The sequence below is a fragment of the Camellia sinensis genome, chromosome 5 (assembly GCF_055761805.1).
Source record: "Camellia sinensis isolate YWXY chromosome 5, ASM5576180v1, whole genome shotgun sequence".
NCBI classification, from domain to species: domain Eukaryota; kingdom Viridiplantae; phylum Streptophyta; class Magnoliopsida; order Ericales; family Theaceae; genus Camellia; species Camellia sinensis.
Genome location: NC_138965.1, coordinates 127,210,724 through 127,226,347, shown reverse-complemented (window position 1 = coordinate 127,226,347; position 15,624 = coordinate 127,210,724). Strand labels below are relative to the sequence as shown.

The 15,624-nt window shown below is 37.4% G+C and overlaps 1 protein-coding gene and 1 long non-coding RNA gene across 2 annotated transcripts; one reads left to right on the top strand and one right to left on the bottom strand.

Annotated features, from left to right (window-relative positions):
* Positions 1–6,115: 6,115 nt before the first annotated feature.
* LOC145791671 (uncharacterized) lies at positions 6,116–7,404 on the bottom strand. The gene is made up of 2 exons (XM_082872077.1): positions 6,291–7,404; positions 6,116–6,174 (listed from the first exon to the last, which is right to left on the bottom strand). The coding sequence occupies exons 1-2, from the start codon at positions 7,402–7,404 to the stop codon at positions 6,116–6,118; spliced, it is 1,173 nt and encodes a 390-aa protein (XP_082728203.1).
* Positions 7,405–10,470: 3,066 nt separating this feature from the next.
* Positions 10,471–12,651, top strand: LOC114283143 (uncharacterized). The gene is made up of 4 exons (XR_014330118.1): positions 10,471–11,109; positions 11,203–11,310; positions 11,404–11,747; positions 12,214–12,651. It is a non-coding gene; the product is annotated as an uncharacterized LOC114283143 (long non-coding RNA).
* The last annotated feature ends 2,973 nt before the right edge of the window (positions 12,652–15,624 follow it).

Sequence of the window (15,624 nt, the reverse complement as noted above, 5' to 3'; positions counted from 1 at the left end):
GATGAATAGAATTTTTAAAACCTACCTTGATGAGTTTGTTGTAGTCTTCATCGATGATATTTTGATTTACTCTAAAGATAAACTTGAACATGAACATCATTTGAGGATTGTTTTACAAATACTTCGGGAAAGAAAACTATTTGCTAAGTTAAAGAAATGTGAGTTTTGGTTGGATGAGGTTATTTTCTTAGGGCACGTGGTCAACAAGGAAGGAATTTCAGTGGACCCGCAGAAAATAGAAGCAATTGTGAATTGGCCTATACCAACTAATGTGACAGAAGTTCGCAGTTTCATGGGCTTAGCTGGGTACTACAGAAGGTTTGTAGAGGACTTTTCGAAATTAGCTGTGCCTCTTACCCAATTGACACGTAAAGGACAACCATTTGAGTGGAACAGTGAAAGAGAATTAGCCTTTCATGAATTGAAGACAAGATTGACCACTGCACCGATTTTGACACTACCTTCAGGTACGGAAAATTTTGTGATTTTCAGTGACGCATCTTATAAGGGTTTGGGTTGTGTGTTAATGCAGAACGGAAAGGTTATTGCTTACGCCTCCCGACAGTTGAGGCCACATGAGAAGAATTATCCAACACATGACCTAGAATTGGCCGCAGTTGTTTTTGCTTTGAAAATCTGGCGGCATTATTTGTATGGGGCAAAGTGTGAAGTCTACACAGATCATAAAAGCCTAAAATACTTCTTCACGCAGAAAGAGTTGAATATGCATCAGAGAAGATGGCTGGAATTGATAAAAGATTACGACCTAGAAATTCAGTACCACCCCGGAAAAGCTAATACAGTGGCTGATGCCTTGAGCAGGAAATCAACAGGGAGTATGGCTTGTTTGCTTACTGAACAAAGGGAGATCTTGCAAGACTTTGAAAAGTCTGAAATTGAAATGGTAGTGTGTGAACAGGGCGGATTGATAGCCGCTATTACAGCCGAGCCGGCAATTGTTGATGAAATCAAGCAAAAACAGAAAGAGGATGAGTTCCTCAGAAAGGTAATTGATGAATTTGAAGTAAGCCCAAAAGCGGAGTTCGGCGTCGAGAATGGAATGTTGAAATTTCGAAACCGAATATGTGTCCCAGATATCACGGAACTAAAGAAGAGGGTCTTAGATGAAGCCCACAGATCCGTATTTGCTATGCATCCGGGTAACAATAAAATGTATCGGGATTTGAAACAAACCTATTGGTGGCCTAAAATGAAGAAAGAGATTGCAGAATATGTGTCCAAGTGCCTTCAGTGTCAGCAGGTTAAGGCTGAACATCAGAAACCAGGCGGTCTACTTCAACCTCTCCCTATTCCTGAGTGGAAGTGGGAACATGTGACTATGGATTTCGTTGTTGGCCTACCTCGGACTTCCCGTGGTATGGATTCTGTTTGGGTTGTAGTTGATAGACTGACTAAATCTGCACATTTTCTGCCTGTCAAAACTACGTTTACCGCTTATAGGTTGGCTACTATTTATGTTGATGAAATTGTCCGTTTACATGGAGTTCCGGTATCCATTGTGTCGGATAGAGATCCGAAATTTGTATCTAGATTGTGGAAGAGTTTGCAGGAAGCTATGGGAACAGAACTAAGGTTCAGCACTGCATTCCACCCACAGACAGATGGGCAGTCAGAACGAACAATACAGACTTTGGAAGATATGCTTCGCATGTGTGCCTTGGATTTTCAGGGGAGTTGGGAAGACTACTTGCCACTTGCAGAATTTGCCTATAATAATAGCTTCCACTCCAGCATCGGTATGGCACCATACGAGGCTTTGTATGGTAGGAGGTGTAGATCACCTATTTGTTGGACAGAGGTCGGGGATAGAGCTTTGCTCGGGCCTAAAATTGTACAAGACACCTCTGAAAAGATCAAAACTATTCAGCAAAGGCTCAAAACAGCTCAAGACCGACAGAAGAGTTATGCAGATGTCCGGAGAAGACCTCTTGAGTATGAGGTCGGCGACCATGTGTTCATCCGTGTTTCTCCAATGAAAGGCCAAGTCAGGTTTGGGAAAAAGGGCAAGTTGACGCCCCGTTATATTGGGCCGTTTCAAATTTTGGAGAAACTTGGTCCAGTTGCTTATAGAGTTGCTTTGCCACCGGGATTTGAGCAGATCCACAATGTGTTTCATGTGTCAATGTTGAGGGGTTACCTCCGAGACCTGTTGCATGTGATTGATTATCACCGGATTGCTATCGATGAAAATATGGAATATGCTGAATGGCCGGAAAGAATTGTTGACCGACAAGTGAAAGAATTGAGAAACAGATCCATTCCAATGGTGAACGTGGAATGGAAGGAACACTATGGGACAGATGCTACATGAGAAAAAGATGAGGAAATGCGTCTACGCTATCCACATTTGTTTCCCGACGAAGGTAAATTAAGTTTGGAGGACCAAACTTCCTAAAGGGGGGAAGACTGTAATACCCCTGTTCCGTAATATGTTAATTGGTCCTTAACATGATGTGATTATGTATTTTGATATGATTTGGTGTTCCACTATGTGAAAATATGTGGTTTGAAATTTTATCTGTTCATCGTAGGAATATCTGTTTGAGTAGTCTGCTTTGGAAAATTAATTGAGGGCCTTATCGGCCACGGAACCCGAAATTGATTACGCCATTGTGGTTGGCATAATTTTTAGAGCCTACGGTGAAATTTAATTGAAATTTGATTCTGGTCAATTTAAACTGATTAAATTGATAAATTAAGTACCCCATTATTTTATATTAAAATATTTGTTAGTGGGGCTTGTTGTATATTTGTATTGCACTCTCCTTTAGCTCTCTTAAAAACTCAAAATCTGAGTTAGACAATTGAGGGTGAGAGAGAGGCCGGCCATGGAGAGAAAAAGTGAGAGATTTGTGTAATTTGGGCTCAAGACTTGGGAATTTGAAGATCTAGCTCAAGATTTGGCTAGAGCTTGTGGGAATTTGAAGATCTAGCTCAAGATTTGGCTAGAGCTTGAGTGTTGAAGCTCTTAGGTAAGTGAATTCATGGACTCTTACTTGTAATTTGTAAGTTCAAAGGTTGTTTGTGATCAAGAACATGTAATGAGTTGATTTTTGTTGAGTTTGAAGTCTTAGAACTCATGCATGTAAGAAATTACTTTGAATTTGCATGTTTGAGCTTGAAACACATGATTCGTGTAGAGTTTTGGTTAAAGCTCATGTTGTAATCACCATTTGTACCATCTAAGTTGAGAATGATAAGCATCTCCCATATGCATGTACAAATCATGGGAGTATAAGTCTTGAATGTTTGAATTTGAGCATGTTGATGATGGGTTTGAGATATTTTGGGACATGCATGTAATTCATGTAATTGAGCTTTCCTAATGTTGTAATCTTGCATTAGTAGCATGTTAGCATGTGTAAATGTGTAATTTGAACCATTGCATGCAAGAAATGTAGATGGAAAACCGATTTGGAGCTCAAGAACACGATCTGGGAAACCCAGATTTTTGAGGTCCGCTCGAGCGGGGTAATGGCCGCTCGAGCGGGAAAATCGTGCTCCCAGCATTTTTGCAGAGTTGGATGTCCGCTCGAGCGGTACACTCCACGCTCGAGCGTGGATTTTCGTAGACAGGCCTTCAGCTCGAGCGCTCTATTCCACGCTCGAGCTCATCTTTCGTGCAACCAGAACTTCTGCAGGCCTTAAGGGTTCGCTCGAGCGGATAAGTTTACGCTCGAGCGGGGACCCTGTTTCCTGGAATTTTGTTCATGCATTCTGTGATTCGTTTTCCGTTCCCTTTCACTTGTAAGCACTCTTAGGCATATGTTAAGCATTGTAAATGAGTTAATGAGATAAGAACAAAGCCTAAAGAGGAATATGTGAATTAAAGAACGGATTGAACTGTTAGTGACCCTTTTGTATTCATGAAATGTGTAGGGTCAAGCTCCAGGGCGCATCCACAAGCCGATCACTGTGAGTAATATCAATATTTGAAAACTTGTCAATGTCCAATTGTTATTCCCCTATAAATATTATGAGTTGTTAATCGGGATTGTGGACAGAAGTCTGACAAGAATAAATGAATGAGTGGGCCAAAGGCCGTTTTGACATGAAAGAGTGGGCCGAAGGCCGTTTTGATAAGAATGTATGGGCCGAAGGCCGTTTTGACACGAATGTATGGGCCAAAGGCCGTTTCGACGTAAATGAATGGGCCGAAGGCCGTTTTGACATGAATGAATGGGCCGAAGGCCGTTTTGATAAGAATGGGTGGGCCGAAGGCCGTTTTGATAAGAATGAAGGGGCCGAAGGCCGTTTTGATAAGAATGAATGGGCCGAAGGCCGTTTCGATAAGAATGAATGGGCCGAAGGCCGTTTTGATAAGAATGAATGGGCCGAAGGCCGTTTCGACATGAATGAATGGGCCGAAGGCCGTTTTGACATGAATGGAAATCTGAATGGGCCAAAGGCCAGAATGTTTGGAACTACCGTTACTTGACTTGCATTTCGTATAGATATATATATATATTTTGTTGTTAAACAGAAGTATGAATTGGGCCCAAGGCCGTTTGGAGCATGTTGTTCTACATATTGTTATGTAACTGTTATATTTGATATTATTCACTGGGCTATCGCTCACGCTCATTCATGTATTTGTAGGTGAGCCAAGGGAAGTCCAAACCCAGCCCCAGTGAAGTCTGCTAGAAATAACAGGAGTTTTGGGAGAGTCAGCCTTGTGCCTCGCGCATGAGACCATCCTTGCCCTTTCACTATGTACCTATGTTTTGTCTTGTTGGCAAGGACCTAGTGCATGTCTGTACATAGTCTGTTATAGGTTGACTCGTTTTGGACGATCCTGTCTGTAATGAATTTTGTGAAACCGTACTTTTGATGTGAGTTATTAACGTATCTGAGTATGGCTTGTTTGATGTGCATATAAGCACGGCTCTATGGACAAAGTTTTTAATTTTGCTTCCGTTTGGCCCCCATTAACTCTGTTAAAATACGTTTACAACAGTTTGAGGCCGTAGGTAATCTCATGATTACTGGCCGGTTACGTCCTTAACCCACGGGGGCGGGTTCGGGTCGTGACAACATCTGTATTTCAAACCCCAAATTGAATATATGTTAGTTGTGCATTTCCACATGCCATGATTAGACTAGCCGAACCTACTCTAGTGACATTTTGCTTGTGTTGCATTAGTCATTTTAACATGAACTAGAGCATGCATGTTTACTAACTAGTTTATTGTTTTGGCACGGAGTACGATGTAAGTATTTTCGCTTTAGCATCTCGCATGCGTGTGAATGTTGCCATGACAGTATGCTTACCATGTGGCTAAATGCTTACGTGATATTACTATTTGAATGCCTGAGGGTGAAGGTTGGATTGTTTGAGTTGGAAAACTCGTTGAAATCCGTGTTTTAGCCTACTTGCGAGTAGCAAATTCCGAAGCGCTTTTCAAAACAAACGGATATGCAATGCTTGTTTCCAAATCAGGCAATCTAGTCTATACTTGTTTGCTGTGCGCATAACATAGTAATTCTAGGCTAAAATAACCAGAATAAGAACACATAGCGTTTTCAAAATCGGATATCATGGTTAGTAGAGGCCGGTTTTCAGACCGGGCGAAAGGGGGTGCTCATAGCTGACCTTCCCCGATCGTACCCAAGCTCCCGAGCCGAGACAACTCCGGTGATGACGGACATGTGGCCTTCGACACCGAGTCAGGGTTTCCTAAATTCCCCTAAAAAAAATATTTAGGTGGCGACTCTGTATCTGGCAAAGCAGTCCATGTTTGGCACTTCTTTTCAAAAAAATCTGTTTCTCAAAACGATTTGCCGAATTTGGACTCTTTGGTTCAAATTTAGAACCGTGACACAAAATCGAGTCCGAACTGTAGCGAAGGCCCCTCGCGGGACGCATCTACAGTGCGTAAGCGCAGTTGTTGAACTTGGTGATCAACCCAATCCGATGGAAATTGTTCATATATTTCAGTTTGTCTCTAAGGTTCCTCTGAAGGTGTTGCATGCAAAACGCGTAGTGAGCATTTGGGAAGATAATGGGCATTGCCTCCATGAGGCCAACATGCCGATCTGATATGAATGTAAACGTTCTGTCATCACCGAGTGCATTATGAAGATGTTGCAAAAATCATGACCAGTTTGTTGCGTTTTCTGCCCCGACAATCGCAAATGCGACTGGAAACAATCCTGCGTGTGAGTATGGTGGTTAGTTGGGTGTAAAGGTGTAGGTAGTTGTGTAGAAATATTGGCAGGCATGGTTGTGTGATGTATGTGCGTTATATTTGTGTAAATGTTCAATGTACCTCGGTTTCCGTCCTTAGATGTAGCAGCAAGTAAATTCCCTTTGAACTTCCCCTTCAAGAAAGTGTCATCTAGCAAAAGTAATGGTCGGCAATGTTTGAACCCGTCAATGCATGCTTTGAATGATATGAAAAAACGTTCAAACCGGTTGTCATGCTCATCACAATCAATATTAATATAAGTACCCGGGTTGTGTTCCGTTACGGCCCCACTGTACCACCGTAGCTGATCAAAAGATGCACTTTGTGCCCTAAATAACTCGCCTCTGGCTTTTTTGACACCTAACCAAGTTACGCAGTAACTTATTTTGAGGCCGTAATTTTTTTTCAAATCAAATGCAACATCAGTAGGCCTAGTCAAAGGCTTGTCGCGGATACGATGTGCGAAGATGTCGGAGACCAAGTCTGATCCCAAACGGCGGTTGTTGACTGTACGAACAGCGACGCCACAAATGTGTTCATTGTTCCATTTGCAAAGGTAGAAAAAACCATTAGCGTCCAAAACTCGCGCGTGTACCAACCATGTGCAACCCTTCGACTCTTTCAACGAACACACAACGGTAATTCTAACTGTATCATTTTTGAGGTACTTGAATTCAAAACCGCATTCCACCGCATATTTGCAAAGTACTGTTCGAAACTCAGCCGCACCACCTTCGAAACTCTGCCCCACAAGAGTTAGTCCGTTAGCCCATGATGCTGATAAGAATGTATGCTGATCATGTGGACAGTAGTTTGGCAACAAATCAATATCAGGCTCGTTGTTAATCTGATGAACAGATCGTTTGGTTCCACGCGTGCCGAGGCTTGCTATGGTGTCCACAAAATCATTGTCTGCTGTTACACAGACATCATCGTGTGACTCGACCATAACCTCGATTAGTTGCAAACGAAAAAAGAATGCAAGCTGAACCATATTTTGCATATCTACGTCATTTTGTAATGAGATTTTTTTGTAACCCGAAACATTGAAGAACAATCGAACATTAACCGACGTAAGACCATCAAAATTATCACACAGAAAATTAATCAAATCAACAAATGCGTAAGGGGATTTCAGATTGTATACGACATTCGTGGACCGAAAACAGCACAACAACATAATCACGTCATCCATCCCTGCATTAAAAAATAGTTACAGACGGTTTACAAGGTATGGAGTGAAAGGAAAACACAGAAAAGACCTTGTTTGTGTCACACACAGTGGTCGAATGCACATGCTTAAAACTCATCAGTAATGAAGGTCAAAACAGACGACGATGCAAACTTATGTAACAACCATCATACAAGGGGGAAAATCAAACGGAGTACCTGCAGGCGTGTATCTTCACGGCGTTGCAATGCGGATATCGGTGTAACCCTGAATGTGCTCCCTCTGTGATATGACTGTGGTGACCAAATATTGGACAATACGATGTGTTACATAGTGAAGGGGATGGTAATACGGTATGAACGTGATCCCTAATTCTATGCCAGAAGATTGGTATTAGGAAATGGACTTAATTCCTAATTCTGTGTGACCCAAATAAGGAAAGGGTGCAAACGACCAAAATTTGAAAACATAAATCAAAACAGGACCCATAGGTAATAGTATTATAACAAATGGGATCTCTCAGTATATTTGTCAATCGGTAGGACTAAATGGGATGTATGATGGTGATATGAGATTTTTGGATAATTTTCCCATATATTAATAATTGTGATTGTCACATGAGATGATATATAACAAATGTAATGTAAAAACATGATAAAGTGCAACATTCACTACAAGAAATCAAGGTTTTAAAGACAAAATTTTAGGAACAAAAATTTTTTGTCTATAAAACCTATATTTTTAAGGACAAAATAAAGGACTTTAAAAAAAGAAATACTTAATCATATTATTTTATTTTTAAAACGAAGCTATTTGGTTGCAAAAGAGTTAATGACTTTTTGCAGACCTCTTTAGTTGGTTGCCAATAAACCTAACTCATACATTTTTTTATTATATTTTCACTCTTTGCACAATTATAATCGGGATTTCATTTCCTCTTCAGACCCCTCTCTCTCTCTCTCTCTCTCATCCCTAATTTCATTGTTGATTTCATCCCTGCTCTTAGAGACTCTGATCGGTGGTTTGTGGATTTCGTCCCCGACAGTTTTGATCCCTAATCTGATCTCTCTCAACAGCTATTTCAGCTATTTCAATCACAGGTTTGATCGATTAATCGATTATTTGTTTGAGCTAAAATTTATACGAAATTGATGATGTTTTTATGTCTTCGATTCATTCATTTTTAGACGAACAATCGTCGTTTGTTGATGCTTTTTCTGCTTCTCACAGTTCAGATTTCTTTTTGTTTGTTTCGGCATGAAATTGATTCAAGAGATTGTGTTTCTTCAGTTTGTTTGCTCGGAACTTGTATTGTTTGGTTTCAATTTATACTTGAATTTGGTTTTCCGAACATTAGGATCTATTATTGTAACATTGATCTGTGGTTTTTTTTTTTCTAATTATTTTAGAGAACAAATTATTTTAGTTCTAAGTGACATGGTTCTATTTTTAGATCAACTTTTACTCAAATTTATCTGGCAATCAACTTTGACATAGTTCAGATTGTAGGAAGAGGTGAAGATTGGGTTCCATCTTTTGATCTTGAGCTGTTCCACTTACACAATTTTATTTATATAAAAAATGAAATATTGATAGGTTTACATGCTTTGATCATAACTAGTGTTTACCTGCTTTGATGAAAAAGATATGCTATTAATAATTATTTTAGTTCTGATATATTAGGAACTACCATATTAGTGTATACAAGAGTTATATCCTTCTCTCTTCAGGGTATTTTGTGACTGTAATCAAATTCAGTCCTATGCTTATTTGCTATGATGAATATGCTCTGAAATTTGTTGTTCCACGAATATAATAAGATCATAATCTAAACTGTTCCAAGGTTTGTTTTTAAACCTGGGAGTTTCCAAGAGAATGCTTTTTAGTGAGCTCATATAGTTATGGTGCTGAAAGAGAAAAGTAACATTTTACGTAGTAATTTTCATGATTCCTCAAAAAAAAAAAAAAAAAAAAAAAAGTTGTAATTTTCAAATATTTCTTTTCATGTGTGCAAAGGCTTTGATAAGTAGTTTGGAAGTAAACTGAATAAAAGAATTGAGAATGCCCATCAATTGCCTTAAAATATAACAGTCATGATGATGAAGGTTTATTCTCTCCCTCTTTACATCTCCCCTTCTCATTGCTATTGCATATTTTAGTGGTATGATCATTAATTTCATTTTTATTGTTCCTTTTTCCTTCCTTATTTTACAACCTTTTGTTGTCACTAGAGTGATTCTTATAGTTTAGGAGGGAACTAGAACTTAAGGTAAAACAGGGCAAACACAAGAGCACACATTTATGTGGTCTGGCTTAAAGCTTATGTCAACGAGTGAAAAACGACAGTGTTTATTGACTCCAATTAGCTTAGATGAACACCTAATGGAATTTAGTAAGTCACATTTATGTAATATGCTTTTTAGGCATTTGCTTCAACTATGAGCATCTCATATTTGCCTCTTTGGATCAAAACTCATTCACAAAAGGTAAAATGTAATATGAAAACTAGTCTTACCTTTCATGATATGCATATAACAAACTCACTGCTACTATCAGCTCCATCAGTGACAAAACCCCATTCATTTAGATACAATGTATGCATGTTTTACAAATCAAAACAACCTTGTCCCTCGCTAATTAAATACATCGGTGCAGACAGTTAGCCATCTTTGCTTGTCATCCCCCACAAAGGAAAACAAAGAAAGTTTTGCAACTTGCGTAGGCCAACATACAAACTGACACACTTCACCTTTTCACCTTTCTATGGAAATGAAGTAATATTGAAGGAAACCTTCAAAAACTAGGATTAATTGAAGGCCTAAAATTGTTTCAGGTTTCGATTATGAAGTCTATCTCGTAATACAGATGATACGAGGATTAATTGAGCTTGTAATTTATTCTTCTTTGTATTACTATTTATATGCTCTTTACATATTGTTGATTTATACATGTATCTTCTTGGATTTAGCTCTCATTAAACGATAGTAATCACTTTGCTTGGTTAGAGTTTTTCAAAAGCAAGGGTTTGGGACTACCAATGATCTATCTACCTAAATATCTAAATCAAGATTTATCCATTTAGAATTTTTTGAGGGGGTGATTGTGTGGTGATGAAGAATTCGTAGAATCCCTATATTAATGCTTAATTTGATGTTTCTTTTGCTTTGATGATATGGTCTGATCTAATCCTGATTTGTTTGATTTTATTATATTTGTGTTATTTGGAAATGTAGATGCCAATTCGACTGATTGCATTGTTAAATTTATTTTGATTCGCTTGTGTTATGAGAGTCGAAAATTGTTGTTCCAATTGATATTGTGTGCTGTTGTTGATGGTGTGAGCATACCATAGGCCTACTGGGAATTATGCTGGGCACAAAGATGGCATAGGATCACCAAGGTTGGAGAGTAAGAGACCTAAGGCAACCATACTGGAGAGAGAGAGAGAGAGAGAGAGAGAGAGGGAGAGAGAGAGAGTAGCAGTGAGGGTAAAGCCTCGCATAGGGAGAATGACCTCTTAAATGAGATACACCAAACTGGTATGTGGTATATCTCCAATTCTATATTTCTTGTAGATGAGAAATGTTTAATAATAAAAGAAACACTTTGTACTCTGACTTATGCATTTAATAATAGGTGAGATGTGGCAAGAATAAGTTGAATCGGGAGAAGTTGAAAGTCCTCCACACTGCTGGCTCAAAGGCCTTCAGAAAAGTGCAATATGATGAGGTATTAATTATAGAATCTATAATTTATGTTTTGTAATTGTAATTGAACAACATAATCTATATTGAGGTTTAATGTGTGCTATAAATGGCACAGCGAGACCGTGCCACTGGAGAGGAACTTGGACTTGTTGAGTTGTACAAAAAGACGCATTTTAGTGAGAAAAAAGAGGCATGGGTGCATGCTGATGCTGAGATTAGACATGTAAGACATCAATCTTTATGTACTTTCATTCCTTATATCCTTAATAAAATGTGGTTGGATACTTAATTTTATCTCAACTAATGAATATTGTAGTACAAGCTTGAAAAGCGGCAAGAGAAAGCTATTGAAGACGGATCTTGCCTGATATCTGATGAGCAACTTTCTATTGAGGTATTTGGACAAAAAGTTGGCTACATACGCGGCTTAGGGCGTGGTCGAAAACCAAGTACAACATTATCTGGAAAACTTACCCGTGCCCAACTCGAGAGGGATAATGAGGCTGCTACAAGGGAGGCTGAAGAGCAACGAAGAATCAATGAGGAGCTGGTGGGAAGAATTCAAATCTTGGAGTCTGATCGCACGGAATACAATGCCAAAGTTGACTTCTTGATGCAGCAGATTAGTCAAAGAGTACCCTCTACTGATTCTTCTTCTTAGTAAGTCATCTTTTCAGAATGTTTGAGTAATTGATATTTGTTTCATTCAATAATATGATGAATCTTAGGATATTAGTGTGATTGGATTGCATGTATATGCTAGTACAGGTTATACATCACTGTGCTTTTAGTATCTTCTGAATTGATTTGAAGAACGTATCACATGAGAGACAAACAGTGGGGTGCATTTGTGTGAGGCCCACATGTATCTCACGTGGGAGTGTGGCAGGCGATTTAGAAAAATATTCTCCTTTTTGTCTATATATATATATGCATAATTACACTTTTCATAGGAGTTATTCCTTTTACTTACTGTTCTACAAGGAATTGTTTTCACTTGAGTAATGTTTGTAATTGAACTTCAGATACTATAATCGGCACATTAAATTGCAATTTATTAAATTAATCTATTATTGGATAATTTTTAATTGGTAATCTATTTGAGAGTTTAGCCTATTCTATGCAGGTCCTGCAAGCTTGCGTTGATTTAAAGCTTGGGAGCTCTCTGCTAGATTTTGAATGCCATTTTAACGAAACCATTGAGAAGAAGATGCGATGAGTTGAGTTGTTTTGTTATGTAGGTAGATATAATTCTAATAACAACCTGTTCATTGAACAGTTGAATGCTATAAACAATGCTTATAACACTAGCCTTATAAATTGGAAATGATACTTTTGAAATCTCTGTCATATATACAATCAAGATATTACGTACTAATGAATTAGAGCATGGTATTTGTTTGTTATTGAATGCGATGAGCATTTTTTTTTTTTTTTTTTTGTGTAGTTGAATTTTAATTTGGAGATGAGTGGATGGTTTGGTGATATATATTTTCTGTTTGGTTGTTGAGAAATCAAGAAAGGAATATAAGTTGATGTTCAAATTAGTATTTTTAGAATAATTGTTACAAAATCAAAAAAAAAAAAAAAAATTATCAAACTTTTAAAGACCAATTTTAGTTGTCTCAAAAAATATTTAATAAGCTTTTAGCCGCTACTTTTATTTGTCCCAAAAATTAAAAATTTTAACCACCATTTCCCTTTGTCCTAAAAAACTAAAAACTTTTACGGCCCACTACCATTTGTTCCAAAAAATTAAAACTTTTAGACACCAATTTGTGTTGTCGTAAAAATTAGTTTCTTTGTTTCCATAACTACCACCGTTGCCTTGGACTATAAATAGACTTTTAGAGACAAATTTTGGTTGTCTCAAAATCAAAACTTTTTGCAACCACCTATTTTTGGAGTCCGGATTCTCGGCCGCCCTTCCCGGCGGCCGTTCCAGCAGCCCCCCAAAACGACGTCGTTTTGGGGGTTTTTTTGATTTTTTTTTTTTTTTCTTTCTTCTTCTTCGTTGCAAAACAGAACCAGAGGGAGGGGAGGGAGGGGAGGGGAAGGAGAGAGAGAGGAAGGGAGAAGAAGAGGGAGCACCGGACTGGAGGGGGCCTAAATCACTGGGGGAGGAGGAGGAGGAGGAGGAGGAGGAGGAGGCGGAGGCGGGCCGGACGCGGAGGCGACGGCAGATCGGGCGACGATCGGACGGCTGGCGAGCTCGACGACCTGCGACGGCGAATCTGGACCCTAAAATCCGGCGAGCTCCCCTCCCCTCCCCTCCCCTCCCCTCCCCTCTGCTCTGCTCTGGTTCTGCGAAAAAAAAAAAAAAAAAAAAAACGAAAAAACCCCCAAAACGACGTCGTTTTGGGGGGGCTGCTGGGAACTGTCGCCCAAAAGGGCGGCCGAGGATCCAAATTCCTATTTTTGTCTCTAAAAGTCTATTTATAGTGACAAATGCCAAATTTTGTCTCTAAAAGTCATTTTTTGACTTTTCCGGACGGGCCATTTGGGACAAACTTTGTGACGGAGGAAATTTGTTGGCTAAAGTTTTTTCCAACAAATATTACACTTTTAAGAACGGAATAAATTTGTCCCTAAAAAGCTGATTTCTTGTAGTGATTATTCTTTTTATGTATATTAGACATTCTACTTGAGCATTATTCTTCTTATGTTTATTGCAATTATTCATTTTCTTTTGCTCTCAAAAATGGAATAAGCTATTTTAAAAAAAGAAATTATATAATGGAAGTTTCTTCTAGCATGCTTAACATAAATAATAAATAAATAAACAAAGTCAAATATAGATAGGTGTCCTATAAAATTAGGTGGACAACATAACTAAAATGGATCAAATTCGGTGACGAATCCGAACCACTAATTCAACTATGAGAATGTTTTGGGCTCTGAAGAACTGGATTGCTATTTGTACTTTATTCGGCTTGTTCGGTCTATCAACAACTTGGCCAACAATTGACCTAATTGGAAACATTTTAGTCAAAAAAATTATTGTTATTTTGTCAAAGGTACGATTGGCCAAAAAAAAAATGTAATTTAAAATAGAAAAAATTACAATTCAGTTCATGTTCTGAAAAAAAAATTCAAATCAATGGTAAATTTTACTAACTTTAATAATTAAAATTATAAATTTTCTCATACATTTATAAATATTTTGTGAAGGCACTACTAATTGACATTTCTTCAAAAATATAAGAATTGAGATTTTCTCTTAGGCATTAGTGGGTTTAACCCTGGACTTACATTAATCATTCAATATGTCCATCCTGCAGGATTTTTCAAGAAAATCATTCAAGTAAAATTTTATTAATTAGACAATTATAATCATAGGAAAATGCTATACAAACAAAAAAAAATTACAAATTTTTCTTATAAATTGATGTGGCATGGAGTGATACAACTTTGTAATGTGAAATGAGGCTCAACTTACTAATATTCTAAGTGACACATCAGTTTGTAAGGAAAGTTTGTTTGAAAAATTTATTTGTATAGCACTCATAATCATATAATCCAATCACATTACTTTTTTAAAATATGATAATGTGACTATACATTGTCCGATAACTTGTGTATGAATACAATTCTAAAAAAATCTTTAAATAAATAGTGATGAGTCAATTATCATCTACCAATAAAAATTTGCAAATAAAATTAGGTGGAGAGTGATGGTCTCCTATTAATTTAACAATATTATAACCTTTTACAAATTAAAATTACTTACTAAATAATGATAAAATGTAATAAAGTATTACTATTCAGGTTAAAAAATTAGACCCAATGATATATCACTTCATTAAAATATGTAAGTCAATTCTCTCTTTTATTTATTTTCTAATTATCAACTAATCATTTTATTTATACATCACTAAATCTAAAAAACAGAATTATATTATTTTCTAATTTAATATTATTATAGATTTGGATAGAAGTTTGAAAATGAAAGAAAAAATATATGTAAAATATAGGTAAAATATAATTATATTTTATTTTATTTTATTTTTTAAACTAGCATATCTAAATTTATAAACTAAACACAATTTAAATAAAAGATAAGTGAGAATCCCAACTCAAAATATAAAACCCATCGAGAAACAGAGAGGAGACAAAACCTTAATCTGATAAAAAAAAAAAATTGAGATTGATGATGAGAGGAAGAAGCAGCGTGGGCTCGAATTCCAAACCAGCTCAGGTTTTTACCCTAAAAACCATGAACACTTGTGGGAGTTGACTTTCGTCACTCCTCCTCCCCTTCTCCTGTTCAACTACATGCATTGAAAACCAAGAAGACAAGTCAAAACTAACCCAAGATAATGTTTTCAGAACTTTGAGGTCAATAGATTTTAAAAAAAAAAAATTTAAAAAAAAAAAAAAGTATCTCCCTATCCAAAATGTAAATGAGAAATGTAGTTTAGCATAAAAGTTGGAATTACGGTCCTCTCTTTCATCTCTCTCTCCTTAACTTTTTACTTGTAGGTTATTAGACTTACTTTTGGACTCAATTTCGATAATTCGAACCGTTCACATTTTA

Excerpts from the sequence above, each read along its gene's own strand:
- LOC145791671 (XM_082872077.1), bottom strand. The coding sequence starts at position 7,404 with ATGGATGACGTGATTATGTTGTTGTGCTGTTTTCGGTCCACGAATGTC. Across the intron at positions 6,175-6,290 it reads ATCTAAGGACGGAAACCGAG|GATTGTTTCCAGTCGCATTT; the intron begins GTACATTGAACA and ends ACTCACACGCAG.